Source organism: Conger conger, chromosome 6 (genome assembly GCF_963514075.1).
Source record: "Conger conger chromosome 6, fConCon1.1, whole genome shotgun sequence".
NCBI classification, from domain to species: domain Eukaryota; kingdom Metazoa; phylum Chordata; class Actinopteri; order Anguilliformes; family Congridae; genus Conger; species Conger conger.
The window spans coordinates 15,899,526-15,914,551 of NC_083765.1; the positions used below are offsets into that span (position 1 = coordinate 15,899,526).

Here is a 15,026-nt window from a genome sequence, read left to right on the forward strand (position 1 = left end):
AACTATGCTTTTCTCTCCTGATTAGCCAAGATTTAGGAGAACACAGTAAATGACTGAAATGACTTATGGAGATGTGCAAGGGTAAACAATACCATGATGCTCTTGCTTACCTCCTGGTTACTGACAACACCTTTTGACTGACACACTCTGACACACCAGCCACTAGTACGTATACACAAATTACAAATAGGCAAAGTGTAATTATTTCCACCATCAGGAAATTCCAACTTGAAGACAACATGAGGTTTTTCACTATACTATGGGCATGTAGTTAGTAATAGGAGCACCTGCTGTAGATATGGGAGGAGGAACTTGAGATAGCAAACCAAGGAATCAATGCAAGGCTGGAAATCAGAGCTTGGAATGATTGAGGTATGACAAATGGAAACATCGCTGGGAATCAGTGGTGGAAATCAATGTGAGGCATCAGAGCTGGGAACAAGTTATCAGATCTCAACCAGAGCTGGGAGACAGTATGAGTGTATGGTACTCACCAGCTTAGGGTCGTTATTGTAGAGCACCAACGCCAGGGACTCAATGTTGAAGTTAAATTTCATGGTCTCCAGTGGCTCTTCCTCTGGGTGCTTACTTTCCTTCTGCTGCTCAACTTCCCCTTAAGATGGACACACATGCAGGCACACACACACACACACCCACACAAACAAACAAACGCAGGCAAATGCACACACGCACAGACACACATAAAATAAGTGTGACTGTCACACTTTGAGACTTCAAATAACTGCATTTTGTCCTGTAAGCCTGCAGTCCGTTTTTCTCTCCCAGATGACATCATTAATATGTTAAAAGTCTCAGTCAATCTAATTGAGACACTGCAGCCTGTGGCTAAAAACAAATAAGGGTAGGCAATATATTTACATTCAAATGACCACAGAATCACTGCCCAGCGTAACAGCAGGAAGCCTACAAACACTCTGAATAGGTTTCATTAGCATCACAAAAGCCTGGCTTGGCCTGGACTCTCATGCATGCTGTGAGACTGATGTGATTTGCAGCCTGAGTAACAGAATACAGCCGAAGAAAGAATACAACACAGCACATATTTCAAAACAAAAAAAAAGAATGTATTGCATAAATGTCTTAATCCTAGCAGCTGCACGCTCATTCTAAACTCAGACATCATTTTTGACAGTTGATTGCCAGCACTGTTTTGTGTCGTTGAAATTACCGAACAGTGACATTCCATGGGAAAATAAGACAAAGTCCAAGTAGCACTTCAGTTTAAGGCCCATAGATGTGCATGACAGCTGGAGATTAATGGCACCCTGCCCTACCTCTGGGAGATTCTGCCCCTACCTCTCAGATTCTGCCCCTACCTCTGGGAGATTCTGCCCCTACCTCTGGGAGATTCTGCCCCTACCTCTGGGAGATTCTGCCCCTACCTCTGGGAGATTCTGCCCCTACCTCTCTGAGATTCTGCCCCTACCTCTCTGAGATTCTGGCCCTACCTCTGGGAGATTCTGCCCCTACCTCTCTGAGATTCTGGCCCTACCTCTCTGAGATTCTGGCCCTACCTCTGGGAGATTCTGCCCCTACCTCTGGGAGATTCTGCCCCTACCTCTGGGAGATTGTGCCCCCGGGCGCAGAGCCTGCTGCTTCAGTGCTGCGTCTGCGCAGACCCGCGCGTCCGTCTGCAGCCCGGCTGCCTCCCCGATGTTTTCCGTCAGGATTTTCAACAGAACCGAGAGGTCATCCTGGCTCAGAGCAACCTGGAGAACCACATACATGTGCAGGAACAATGAGAACATACAGAGAATATGAGAATGTGCTACACTACTTAAGAAATAAATAAAAGCACAGAGACACACCTGAACAGCAAGATATAGCAAGACTTAAGAGGGTCAGATTTCATACATACACCTTCTCGGAGATACAGTAATAAATTATTATAACAGGCAAAGTTTTATCTTACAGGTAATGAAGGGTGATGAGGAAAATGAAACGCTTATTATGATTTGTATAATTACAACAAAGTGTAAGCACCTTCATGGGTTTCAGGTCCCCATCAATCTCTACGGCAGCCATCTTGGTAAACCAGGCAGAAGCCAGGTTCCTCTTGACTGACAGGAGGAAATTGACTGGCTCCAGGAGCTTAGTGCTGGGCTGGACTGAGTCAGTGTCCAGGTAAATCCTGTCCAGAGTGATACAGAAGAAAGACAGTGATGATAAACTGCATGTTCACTTCTTTTTAATCAATGGAAAGTGCAACTCATTTTGGTGTGACGTTCGCCATTCCACTTAATATAGTAGAATAATATAGAACTTGCTATTGATAACACACAATTTCAGTATTATAAAAAGTTTACTGGTCACACAAAATCTCTGAGAATCTACTCTATGATTAATAAGTGCACAGAATACGCTCAGTGACCACTTTATTAGGTAGACCTGTACACCAGCTTGTTAACTGAAATATTTAATCAGCCAATCATGTGGCAGCAGACATGGTCAAGAGGTTCAGCTGTTTTTCAGACCGAATGTCAGAATGGGAAAGAAATGTGATCTAAGTGACTTTGACCATGGAATGATTGTTGGTGGTGATTTGAGTATCTCAAAAACTGCTGATCTCGTGGGATTTTCACACAACAGTCTCTAGAATTGGCAGAGAATGGTGCGAAAAAGAGGGCAGAAATGCATTGTTAATGAGAGAGTTCAGGAGAATGGCCAGACTGGTCAAAGCTGACAGGAAGGTGACAGTAATGCAAATACGCATTACAACAGTAGTATGCAGAAGGCTACAGCAGCAGAAGATATGTCTAATAAATACCTAATAAAGTGCTCACTGATGTATATGTACTTCCAGTTGGCCTCTTAAATGAGTGATTGGTAAAACAATTTAAGTAAATTCAGAAAGATTCAGGGAAACGTTGGTAGATGCTCCACATGTATACCACGATCACTTACCACTTGGCACGCTTGTACAATTGAACAAGCATATGCCGAATATTAAACAGACACAGCCGACTCATAACAGTTATTAAAGGCTTACATCTTTAAATAATGTGTGTGCTAGCCTTTACGGTACAGCAGTGGGATTACTTACAGGGGCTTGAAGCATACTTCAGTGTATAAGTCCCATAAGCACTACCCCACTGACCTGCTGAGCTTGAGCTGGGTGAGCTGGATGTCCATCTCGTCGATGACCGCGGGGAGAGGACGGCCTTCCACGGGCAGCAGGGAGAAGCTGTTCCCGACGGTGATCAGACCCAGGTCTGCCTCCAGGGCATTGAGGGATGTGGAGGACTGCGGGATGATGATGAGGGGAGCCTTCAGCCGCACGTCCATGGAGAGGCGGAAGCTCTTCTGGGCGAAGTCGCGCACGCTGGACGCGGCCTTCTCCGCGGCCTGAGCCGTGGCGGCTGTCAGAGCCTCCTTCGCCGTCTGGAAGTTGTTGGTGAAGTTCTGGAGCGGGGGGGAGAAATACAAACAAACAAGAATGAGGAATATATTCAAGTTTATGTAGTTCAAATGTTTTCATATCAAGAGCCACAATACAAAATATCTTCATGAAAATACTATCAGTTTTCATTTTTGTTAAATTGACATAATACATACTGTATTTATCTGAGGTCCTATCTCACAGCACTCCAATGTTCATTTTTTCAAATTCCTTTTGAAGCTACAGGTGTAGTGTGCTGTCAGATTGAATATGTATATATGTAGTGTGAGCATTTGTTACATTTGCTTACCAGGAGAGACATGACAAACTTGTGCAGGTAAAGCACTTGGATGCAGCCCACATTGAGTTTGACCTTGCCGTCGACCTTGGAGGTGTCGGTATACCCAGGCCCCTCAGTGGCTTTTGGGGTGAGGTTCATGGCGAAACTGAACACCTCGTCTCCCACGATGGAGATCGCCTGCCAGAAACCACACAACCGTCAACGCTCAACCTTCGCACCCCACCAGCATGACAGCCAGTCTCATGTTTGCCTGGGATATGGCATGGACATGTTTGCTTGCCTTTTTGTGGATGGTTTTCGGGTCAGCGTTGATGACGATGAAATCTCGGAGGCCGGCCGAGATGTGTGTTTGAGTCCCCTTCATCAGCAGAGACCCCTGAAAGCCTAAACAGCAAGGCTAATGTTTTCATCCACAATATTCCACAGGTGGTTTAAACTAAACTAATGGAAGATTATTCCATTCCACCCTGGGCTTTTGTCTGAATAATCATTGGTAGTTTACTAATAATACTTCACTAATGAACACCGCTTAACTGAACTGAAGTTCATAATTAAGATGAACCCTTTGTAATATCTGAAAACAAACCTGAGGGAAAGTTTGAGTCTTAATTTGAGTTGTTTTCTGAATCTTAAAATAAATTCCACATTAATGTTGCTCCTGTCTTAATGGGTTTTTACCCTTTATATTATAATGTTAGTCTTAACCCTAATATTATAATGTTCATCTTACCCTGAATACTTATACCATGGATACTACAACGTTGGGTCATACACAAAATTGCAATGTTGTTCAGACCCTGAATTGTAATGTTTTTCAGACCCTGAATTGCAATGTTGTTCAGACCCGCAATTGTAATGTGTTCTTACCCTGGATCTTTATGTCCGCGATGCTGCAACTCTGATCACACACCAGGATATTGAAAGCACCGAGCTGCATGATGATTTTCAGATCAATCACATCCCCATCTGAGGGAGAGCCTGGGGACACTGCCAGAGAGAAAAGAGCAGAGCGCGTGTGAATGTGTGTGTGTTTGTGCATACAGAGAGAGAAGAGGACAGGAGGGCATATAAGGAGACTCTCGCTGTTGAATGAGAGTGAGAAGCACAAACAGGTAACAGGCCATTCCCAGAATGCCCTCGGGAGTAAAGGGGGGAGGCTCACCTGTTCTGGTGGCGAGGGCCTTGCCGTCATCAGCCCTCAGCCTCTGCTGGCCCTCGGGGGAGGGGGTGTCCCCAGAGGACAGGGCGGCGGTCAGGAAGTTGATGGTGGAGAGCAGAGCCTCGGTGTGCAGCATCAGGTCGAGAGAAGAGAACGTCACCTGGGAATGCAGAGGTGGGAATGTGCACTCCGTAATGGTGGAAATAGAACATGAACAGATTTTGAAGATTGCCTCTTGTCTCCTGCTACACTTATGGTTGCTCATTCATAAAATATATATGAGAGCAAGTTGGATTTGCATTAGAGATGTATCAGAGAAAGAGGAACAGCATAGGTGACTCACATTGATCATCTGTTCAGTGTTCTTGTAAACCGAGGCAAAGTTTGGTCCATTTCGGTCAGCCTGTGGAGAGACAGGGAGTCAGCCTAAGAGAGCCACACTTCACCACCTTGCGTATGTGAACAACTTGAATATGTGCGTATTTAACCACATGACACTTCTGTTCCATCATTGCTCTGAAAATGAACCATAGCACATTACCACCTTAACCATTAATCGTTTGCACCAGATAATACTGGCTCCATAACACCCCCCGAAAGGCAGTATCCACGTCATATTTGCCTACCACCAAAAAGTACTAACACGTGTGCTATGGGTTCAAACCACGATGCTGTGCAGCACCCAGCTACTGCTGAATAATTAGCGGAGCCTGAAGTGGGCTTGTCCTCGCTTGTAAGCACACTGAGCTCCAGGTAAAGAAGTACTGAATATATTTATCATTATTGACAGAACATGCTGTGTATTTCCATTCAGGGGCCTTTCAGCAGATGGAGGATCTTACAATGCTTCATAATCATACAAGTAGAGAGCAGTGTTATTTATTAACATATATACACTCAGTGAGCACTTTATTAGGTATTTATTAGACCTGTTTTTTAGACTTAAGTCTACTGCTGCTGTAGCCTATCTACTCATATGTTTGACACGTTGTGTGTTCAGAGACGCTCTTCTGCATACCACCTCTGTAATACATGGTTATTTGCATTACTGGCACCTTCCTGACAGCTTCGACCAGTCTGTTCCTTTTCCTCTCTCATTAACAATGCATTTCAGCCCGCAGAACTTCTGCTCACTCAATGTTTTTGGCTTTTCGCACCATTCTCTGCCAACTCTAGAGACTGCTGTTCATGAAAATCCGAGGAGATCAGCAGTTTCTGAGATACTCAAACCACCCTGTCTGGCACCAACAATCATGCCACGGTCAAAGTCACTTAGATCACATTTCTTTCCCATTCTGACATTTGGTCTGAAAAACAGCTAAACCTCTTGACCATGTCTGCATGTTTTTCGTAAAATATTTGGATTAACAAGCTGGTGCACAGGTCTACCTAATAAAGTCCTCAGTGACTACATAAGATTCTTCATTTTGACCTGACCTCTATTTTAACACCGTGTTTTACTCTTCTGTGCCTGGCACGGCCTTCCCTGAACAATAAAGGGGTCAACTGTTCATTGATACAGGCTGCAGAGAAGGTCTAAAAGGCACAGGAACGTTGAGCTATTATCAGCCCATAGCTTTGAGAGCACATGCCTGTGTTGCTGTGACCTCACCAGGAAATAGCCCTGTAATGAGGTAGCATATGGTCTGACACTTTACCACTCATGGGTTGTGATATTCTGAGGAAACAGTTGGCCTATCTATTTACTTCCTGCGGAGGACTTAAAAATTCTAAGAATCACAGAGAAGGTAACATTTGGAAATGGCTGAATTTGGAATGATTTACCAATACTGATCATATAACTATTCTCCTTCAGCAAGGAAAAGATTTCAAAATTTGCCACAAGCAATGGGGAGGTGAAAAATGTTATAAAGCCAAGACAACAGTGAGACAGTAAGATGTGAGAGATAATGTACCTTGTAATACTGCACTTTAAGGAGAGCACCTCCAGTCTCCACTGAGGAGCTGATCAGACTCAGGGGTTCACCACTGGAATCTTGGGAGAAACAAAAGGCATTAATACAAAGGCATTATCCTATTGGTTAGTCCCATGCTGGTTTTTCTATAGTACCTTACATAGGCAATATGTAACTGACGTGAATTTTTGTTAATAAAAATGAAAAGATCTCCTATATTACCAAAAGAGCAAAGTGCATCTATGTTCCAAATGGCCACTTGCATGTTGTATTTGATATGGAACTGTACCTCCTGCACTCAGTAGATCCCCTGAGTATGTTAGTCTTTGGTAAAAGGCAAACTTACTTTGAAGAACCACATTATGCACAAACAAAAGTGTTAAGTACACCAAACAGACACACAGGCATTGTAGGAAAAGTAAAAAGCCAGCTGCGTTAAAGTAAAGCCAGTGTGCATGCACCAATAACATTTGTGAGAATACTGTAACTACCAACTTAAACAACTTAATTTTCAAAGTTGCGTGAACAAGAATCATCTCTAATAAAGTACATATGTATAATAAATAATGCTGGGCAATGTGATTTTTGTTATATTGGACAGAAGAGATCAGAATATGACTTTTTGAGGAAGTAAACCACACAGTGCCATATAGGTCAGCAGCAGTGTAGCCACACCCCAGATACCCTATGCGGTGCAGACGCCCTTAAAATGTCAGGCTCCACTCACCTGAGAACTCCAGGCACTTCATAGTGATCTTTTTGATGTAGGTGCTGGCACACATGTCGTACTTGCGCACGCGCGTGTCGATGCCAAGATTGGCGGCGTGCAGCACCAGGAAGGGGCACTCGGTCTGGTTCTGGGCCTTTTTCAGCTTCAGCACCACCTATGTACAACACCAGCAAACATGACGAGCATGCTGATCAAGACCTGAAGGGGGCAGCAGAGCGTCAACACACTGCTGATGGACAATACATTGTTGGTGGCAGTTTATGTGTTTGTGAGTCTAGAATACAGCTAGGGGTAGTGCTCTGTACCCTCAAGTTAAGAACTTATTTCCTTTTATAAATGTGCAGCCCAGTGACTACCGTAGCAGTTGCAAAAGCAGACCTCATTGATTTGGAAGTTCAGCAGGACGTTGACGATGTTTTCTCCACCTGCTCCATTGACCGTCACTGGCGAGGGAGAGACAGTCTTCTGCTGCTCTTCGCTTCCTGCTTTGTCTCTGACTGCAGAAGGACACAAAGACAAAGACCAAGGTGAAGCCCAGGCCTTATGTGGGCGAGTGCAACACGAATGAGCTGGTCAGGGCACTGCACTGATATTAGTTTTACGGTACATTTGTAGTCTGTCCCAGCATCCCCTTTGGCATCTCCTCTCTTCACGTCTGGCGCCTGGTCCCTGCTTCCCTCTCCTATATTTTCAACGATGATCTTCATAAGCACACCAAAGTCCTCCTGACCCAAAGCCATCTGCAGCAAGGACAAACACATTCACAATGTAGTATGCAGCTACGTGGTTAAACCGAAACTGGCCTCCGCTCCAAGCACGCCATTCCGCACTGCACAAGGACACTCACGTTCATGGACTTCAGAACTCCTCGGACTTCCACTCCAGGGATTTTGGTGAACCAGGTTGCGGCAAGATTCCGACAGACAAGCAGCTCAAGGTTTATGGGCTGCAGGATCTCAATGTCAGGCTGGGAGGAGTTTCCCTTCAGAGTGGTCCTAAAGACACGGATGCAACAACGTGCGATGATCATTTCAGCAAACCACCATCATTTCAGACACAGTGAAGGAAACTACACAAAGATACACAGAAACACACAAGGATCCACATTTGCACACAAACCCATATCCATAGTCACAGGGACTATACATGCAGGAACATATGTTGGTGCCATATGAAGTTACTGGCACTCAGACAAGGAGTTTTTCAGAAGGGTAATTAATCCCGTCTCACCTGGACAGCTTCAGCTGGGTGAGATTCACGTCCATTTTCTCCACGACGGCGGGGAGCGGGAATCCCTCAGCGGACACGAGACGGAAGCTATTCTTCACGGTGATCAGACCCAGGTCCACCACAAAGGCATTGTGGGATGTGGAGGACTGCGGGATGATGATGACGGGAGCCTTCAGCCGCACGTCCATGGAGAGGCGGAAGCTCTTTCGGGCGAAGTCGCGCACGCTGGACGCCGCCTTCTCCGCGGCCTGTGCGGTGGCGGCAGTCAGAGCCTCCTTCGCCGTCTGGAAGTTGTCAACGAATTTCTAGAAGGGGAACACCGCCTGATCAGTATACCGATGATCTGTGTACCAGCCGAGTCCCTCCTAGAGGGAGAAATGCGGCTACAAAATGGAGACTCCTGAGTGATGTCCTTTTCCTTCCCTTCTGTACATTAGTGTTAGAAAGCCATGCAAGATTCAGAGAAGAGTCAGAGCAGCCCACCACTCACTTCTCTCCCATCAAATTTGCAAAATAAAAAAAGGAAATGCAAGTTTGAGACAGGGCAGCTGTGCGTTGGTGCACTGACATATGGTGGATTCACAGGAGTGTGTAAAATGGGGGATGCACACGAGCCGTAAGTGACGTGACTTTTTACTTTTCACTTTGCGAATGGTTAGTGGAGAGCATTCCCTTTCGTGCTCGAATGGAACATTCCGGAACGGGACTGATGTCCCAGGGTTCATCCGCATCACAAGGGACAAGAGAAACTGGCATGCAATACATCTCCCTTTCCTCATGAGCTACATTCAAGAGGGCTTTGGGATAATCATGTCACTAATCAACATATAACCCCAACTACATTACCATGGATAATAGGTATCAAATTGAGGTGATTGCCCAGACTCAGTAATTAAAGAGCTTTTAAATGCACAAGATACAAGTATACAAATAGACAAGGAACAATTTGTTGCAAAATACAAGCAGCATTGCAAGAGTTTAAAAATAACATCTGTAGTGAAAATATAATTAATTACAGATTAGAACACTTCAAATTGTTAGTCATTAGCTGGGATCCAATCAACACTTTCACTTTAATTTACAAATTTACAAAGTGTTTTCTTCACAAGCACAGTTTAGTGAGTTTAGCAACTGTAAAACGAACTTGCCAAATTGTTTCTAAAGGAAAAAAATAACAATTGTATTTGATTGTGAGTGAAAGTTAAAACCAGATGCCAACAGTATGCAAGCCATTGTTTATTTAAACGCATTGGCTGGCTCCTGGCCAATGCTCACACTGGTTTCACTCAAGCATTTATTAGCCTACAACAGAGATCTTTAATTCAGATTTAGCACAAGGGATGGAAAACCCTTTCTTTCCCTGTATTGACCCAGTCACCATGGGAGAGCATTAATATTCCTCCACTGTTGTGACCAACATTGCTTCTCATTAGTGCTGTTTACCCGTGCGGAGCCGGCCTTTAATAGGCAGAACTGTGTAGGCGCAACACATCAACAGCCACTGAACCGACCGAAAATAAGAAGGAATTTTCCATCTGTGACCAGAACTCAATATGTTTAGGATCTAAGCAAAAAAAAGTTATTACGAAGGCATTATTGTTAATGATGTCATTAATGAGCACCAGAAACACAAAGCAAATGGCTGTTATTATCCTGTTCCGACTGTATGGCACTGGTTAATGGAACAGGAGTGAAGTTGCAAGGCCAGTGCTAAGTGTGGGTTCGCATGCCATTAGCCTGTACCTCATCGGTCGATGTGTACTGATAGCTAAGAGAGTCCTGAAAAGAAGAGAGAGATTTAAGGAGAGAAAATGCAATTGAAAGTGAAAGCATTTGGAAAAGAATACAATAGAAACAGATTGTAAAAAAAAAAGTTTGAATACTGCTCAGAGCCATAGGCCCTTTCCTTTCCTTTTAGGGAGAGATAAACTGTGTAAGATATTTCATTTTTCGCATCTCCGCCCTCATGAAAAATGCCAGGGTGTCTTCCCATAGATCCCTGTGCACAAACCGGCAATGCTTCTGTGAAGGCAGATAGAGCCTGTACAAAACCTGTACACTCCATTCATCATTTATGCATTTTGAACAGACAACGCAACAGTACATTAAGTTACATGTGAAAAATAGAATGGGACACAGTCTGATCAAATTCATTTATCACACAGTCATTTTGTTTGCCTGGTTGTAATAAATACATTTCTTCTCTAAATTTCCCACAAGACAAAGAGACTACATGTATACCTTCTGTGGCTTTGTTTCACTCCCTTTCCCAGCGCTGAACATTTACAAATCAGTATTTGGTATTATAGTATGACACTGACAGACAGAAGATAAGAGAATTATAAAGCAATTCAAAATTATATGTAATCATATGTTCCATGTTGTGCTGTGGTGTCCACTTCATCAGTCAGGGAGCTACTCAATAAAGACAGACTAACTTTAAAAATTCAGATATTATGGAGGTCAGGATTAATAATGTTTTATGAAGTTTGTGTTTGAGTTCTTTGTTGAAATGCTTTGAAACATCAAAATGGAGTGACCATCCAGGCAGTACAGCATATTCTACAATCTATTTCTGCAGATATTAATGAATAACATGCAGTACATTGTCCACTGGCTATTTATATGACCACAACAGTCTATTTTTAAAACAGTATCTGAGTATTGATTTCCATTTCAATGCTCCAAAGAAATGCTTTTTATAGGGGGTTACAGAGAAAGCACCTACTTATTTCTTTGTCACCACATGTCTGGGGAAAAAGCAAAATAAATTGAGATTCATCATGTGACGCTGTGTCCACATCATCCTGCTGCAAAGCAGTAGCGGACGCCTGTCTCAGAAGAACTACACGCTCCTCTACACACCACAGACCTTGCACTGAATAACGGCAAATCCCACTCTGCCACTGAATTCCCACCTGCAAATTTCAAACGTGGGAGGTGCAAATTGCAATGTAATTAGAACAAGTGGTGTATACACGGCACTAGCTAATATGCCAAAGTACCCGACAAAAGGAAGCACATAATAATAATAATAATAATAATAATAATAATAATAATAATAATAATAATAGTAATAATAGAGAGGTGGGGGCGCTCACCAGGAGGGACATGAGGAACTTGTGTAAGTACACGATCTGGATGCAGCCCAGCTTAAGCGTCACCTTCCCATCCACCTTGGAGGTGTCGCTGTAGCCTTCGCCCTCAGTGGCGTTGGGGTACAGGGTCATCCTAAAGCTGAACACCTCCTCTCCTACGATGGACACAGCCTGAGGGAAACAATCCGCCAGAATCAAGAGCCTGTTTCAATAAATAAATAACACCACAGCACCCAGAGACACAACTCCCACAATGAATCATGGGGAAGCAATGAATTAAACTAGTGCTTGCATTCCTAGAAATTGCCTCAAGGTTTGCACTCAGTAGTATTCTCACATCAGCTGCTTCATTTATGACCACCATTAAACGCATTTGTGTAAATGTGACGCCATATTTTTTTGGACACACTGTGTCAACACCCAGTTGAAAGCCTGGCACTAAGCTGTTCTCTGGCTTCTATTTTCATTTCTGATCTTCTGTGGAAAGTTCAATGTCTTTAAAGTAACTCAGAATATGGCGTCATGACCATGCCAAGGCTTTAAATATATGACAATATGGGCTGCTGCAGGCCAAGGAAAACAAACACATTAAATGGTACATTTACTTTAAATGTTACATCCCTTCCCATGCATTCTTTCATGAGGTGAAATTAAAAAAACAAACATGAAAAAAGAAAACTGGTTGAAATGACATTCAAAACTGGAACACACAATAAAAGATTTAAGGGTGGTAAGGTACAATAGGTAAGATTTTTGTGTTGTTACAAGACCATTGTAAATCCCTTCCCATCATTGAAAAAGGCTCACTGACATGCTGACTCACCCTCTGCCTGTGCTTATAGTCCTTAAATTCTGGTTTCAAAATATACAGTTAACGGACTGACACCAAAACATTGTATAGCTGTACAGTAATTCAAGCTCATTGGTTGAAAATTGGTTCTATTTGCCACAGCCATGAGGGGGGGATAAACAGTGTTGTGGTTTGAGGGTGTTTGTTGCTGAAATTCCTCAGAAATTATCAAGTGTACCTTTAAGTTTGTTGAAACGTACCTTTTTGTGGATGGTCTTTGGGTCAACATCTATCACAACAATGTCCCGCAACCTTGCAAAAACCTCTGTCTCTTTAGCCTGGACGGAAACAGAACTATAGATCCCTGAAAGAAAAAAAAAAACAGTCTTTACTGTGTAGTCTACTGTGTTCAAATTCAAATTGCCCTGTGGTCTGAATTCTAAGGTTCATAAATAACCCACCCAAATGAACATGCAAAACTGTTTATTAATAAAAACTGAAATCATGTTTCTCATCGATTCAAAGGTTTGTTCACCAGCCCTTCTCTTACCCTGGATTCTGATGTCGGCAATGCTGCGCTGGTCATCACAGACCTCCACCCGGAATGACCCCAGATTGGCAAAAAGTTTGAAGTTAAAGACATTTTTGTCTTTATGGCTCTTGGAAACTGCAACGGAGAGAGGCAGAGTGCAACAGAATTATAAGGTCTACTGAAAGCAACAGCTTGTTACTACCTGATGGGCTGCAGTCATTCCAAATGATTGGATACAGGTAAAGGCTGAAAGTCAGAGCTTTAATGTGTGCTTATCTTAAAGCCTTTAGAGCGGTGTCAGTTGCTGTCCAAACAGGAAGCAGGCACTGAAACTATGTCAGTATACAGTAAGTATTGAAGTGACCATTGTTGTTGGTCATTTGTACCAGTACTTCCGCTGCCTCCTTTGTCCACCTGCTTCTTGGACTCCTTCTCCCTGGAGGCGGTCAGCTCTTTGGGCAGAGCAGTGTTCAGATAGTTGATGGTGGAGAGCAGTGCTTTGGTGTGCAAGAGAAAGTCCAAAGAGGAGAACTCCACCTGGGATTAAACACGAGGGACAGTGTCATTAAAGAAAGCGCTTATCTGATGCATTGTATCGCAGCAATTCCTCAAAGCTGTGAGGGATGGGGCTCATCAATAGCAAGAGGGATGCTTGCCTTTCTAAGCATGACTGAATTCCACCAAATTATGCAGCTTGTTTCAGATAAATAACACAGTTCAGCTCTCTTCATGAAAAGGGTTGTGAGAAAGCTACCCCATGACAGTGAAAAATTTGAATAAATCGGTATAAACCTGAGCAAGGTCAAACAAACTCTATGTACAAAAGAAATTCAGAAAAAAATGCAATACTGTAACATCCATCACAGATTACAGGTTACAGCTTGGAGAACATGTGCTGTTCCTAGACAAACATTCATTCCTTTTGGCATGTCTGATGGCTTTAGTAGCATAGCATTATCTGTCCTGAAACATGTCCTGTTTGTTTGGGTTTTTTTCCTTGATAGGAAATGGCACAATAACCCGCTAATGCTTAGCTGTTAGCGTTGCCAAAGAGTCAGCTATTTCTGAACATATTAATAGCCAATTCAAAGCAGCATTGGGACCAGAGACTTGCTTCTGCTAATGGAGAGTATTTAATCCCGGGCTACAAGGGGGAAGTAATTACAGTTAAAAGGGGCTATATAGCACAGCTCCTGCCAACTGGGCAAACAGAAACACTGCATCAGTCGCCCCCCACCCCCCGGAAACCATAATATACAGTACTCCATCACTCACCTTTAACGTTTGCTCAGTGTTATCAAACAGAGTCTGAAACTTAGGCCCATTCACATCCGCCTGCAAGACAACAGTACATTACTGAGGCAAAAAATTCTGTTAAAATCAAAAGTCTGTTTCACTTCACATTTCAATAAAAAAAATCAGCAACATGTGCATGTGAGAACCTTGGGTAATATATAGCAGACAATTTACACATGAAACAAGATTCATGAGAAGTGAGATTGAGAGAATGGTGGTAGTAGAGAGAAATACTCACTTTGATGTACTCCACTTTTAATAGATCTGATCCATGTTTGTCAGAGGAGCTGATTAAATGAAGTGGCTGGTTCTGAACATCTGAAACAAGAAGCAAGATGTCAGAGATCTTTTTAAGGATTATATTTATAACCACACTTTCCATTAGTAAATCACCTTTTCCAGTAATAATCACCCTTTCCAATAATAACCACTAATTGAATTAATAACAACCCCTTCCAAGAATAACCACTCTTTTCACTAATAACCACCCTTTCCATTAATAACCACCAAATCTGCTTTCCTTGTGATGAGCATTCTACAATGAAGGATTGCAGCATTACAAAGAAAGCCATTC

General features: G+C 43.1%; 1 protein-coding gene across 2 annotated transcripts in view; it reads right to left on the minus strand.

Annotated features, from left to right (window-relative positions):
• The window catches only part of vps13c (vacuolar protein sorting 13 homolog C), a 78,858-nt gene that overhangs the window by 25,902 nt on the left and 37,930 nt on the right, over window positions 1-15,026 (minus strand). Inside the window, exons 28-49 of one of the 2 annotated variants that reach the window (XM_061247097.1) lie at window positions 14,691-14,770; window positions 14,432-14,491; window positions 13,543-13,693; window positions 13,175-13,291; window positions 12,885-12,988; window positions 11,838-12,005; window positions 10,480-10,515; window positions 8,737-9,041; window positions 8,354-8,501; window positions 8,114-8,246; window positions 7,885-8,003; window positions 7,504-7,660; window positions 6,777-6,856; window positions 5,204-5,263; window positions 4,864-5,020; window positions 4,569-4,688; window positions 3,982-4,085; window positions 3,711-3,878; window positions 3,119-3,423; window positions 2,005-2,152; window positions 1,580-1,730; window positions 495-613 (exon numbers count right to left, since the gene is read on the minus strand). In XM_061247097.1, coding sequence (XP_061103081.1) covers window positions 495-613; window positions 1,580-1,730; window positions 2,005-2,152; window positions 3,119-3,423; window positions 3,711-3,878; window positions 3,982-4,085; window positions 4,569-4,688; window positions 4,864-5,020; window positions 5,204-5,263; window positions 6,777-6,856; window positions 7,504-7,660; window positions 7,885-8,003; window positions 8,114-8,246; window positions 8,354-8,501; window positions 8,737-9,041; window positions 10,480-10,515; window positions 11,838-12,005; window positions 12,885-12,988; window positions 13,175-13,291; window positions 13,543-13,693; window positions 14,432-14,491; window positions 14,691-14,770 — 2,990 coding nt within the window. The remainder of the gene's footprint in view (window positions 1-494; window positions 614-1,579; window positions 1,731-2,004; window positions 2,153-3,118; window positions 3,424-3,710; window positions 3,879-3,981; window positions 4,086-4,568; window positions 4,689-4,863; window positions 5,021-5,203; window positions 5,264-6,776; window positions 6,857-7,503; window positions 7,661-7,884; window positions 8,004-8,113; window positions 8,247-8,353; window positions 8,502-8,736; window positions 9,042-10,479; window positions 10,516-11,837; window positions 12,006-12,884; window positions 12,989-13,174; window positions 13,292-13,542; window positions 13,694-14,431; window positions 14,492-14,690; window positions 14,771-15,026) is intronic. The other variant, XM_061247098.1, reaches the window with a different exon arrangement.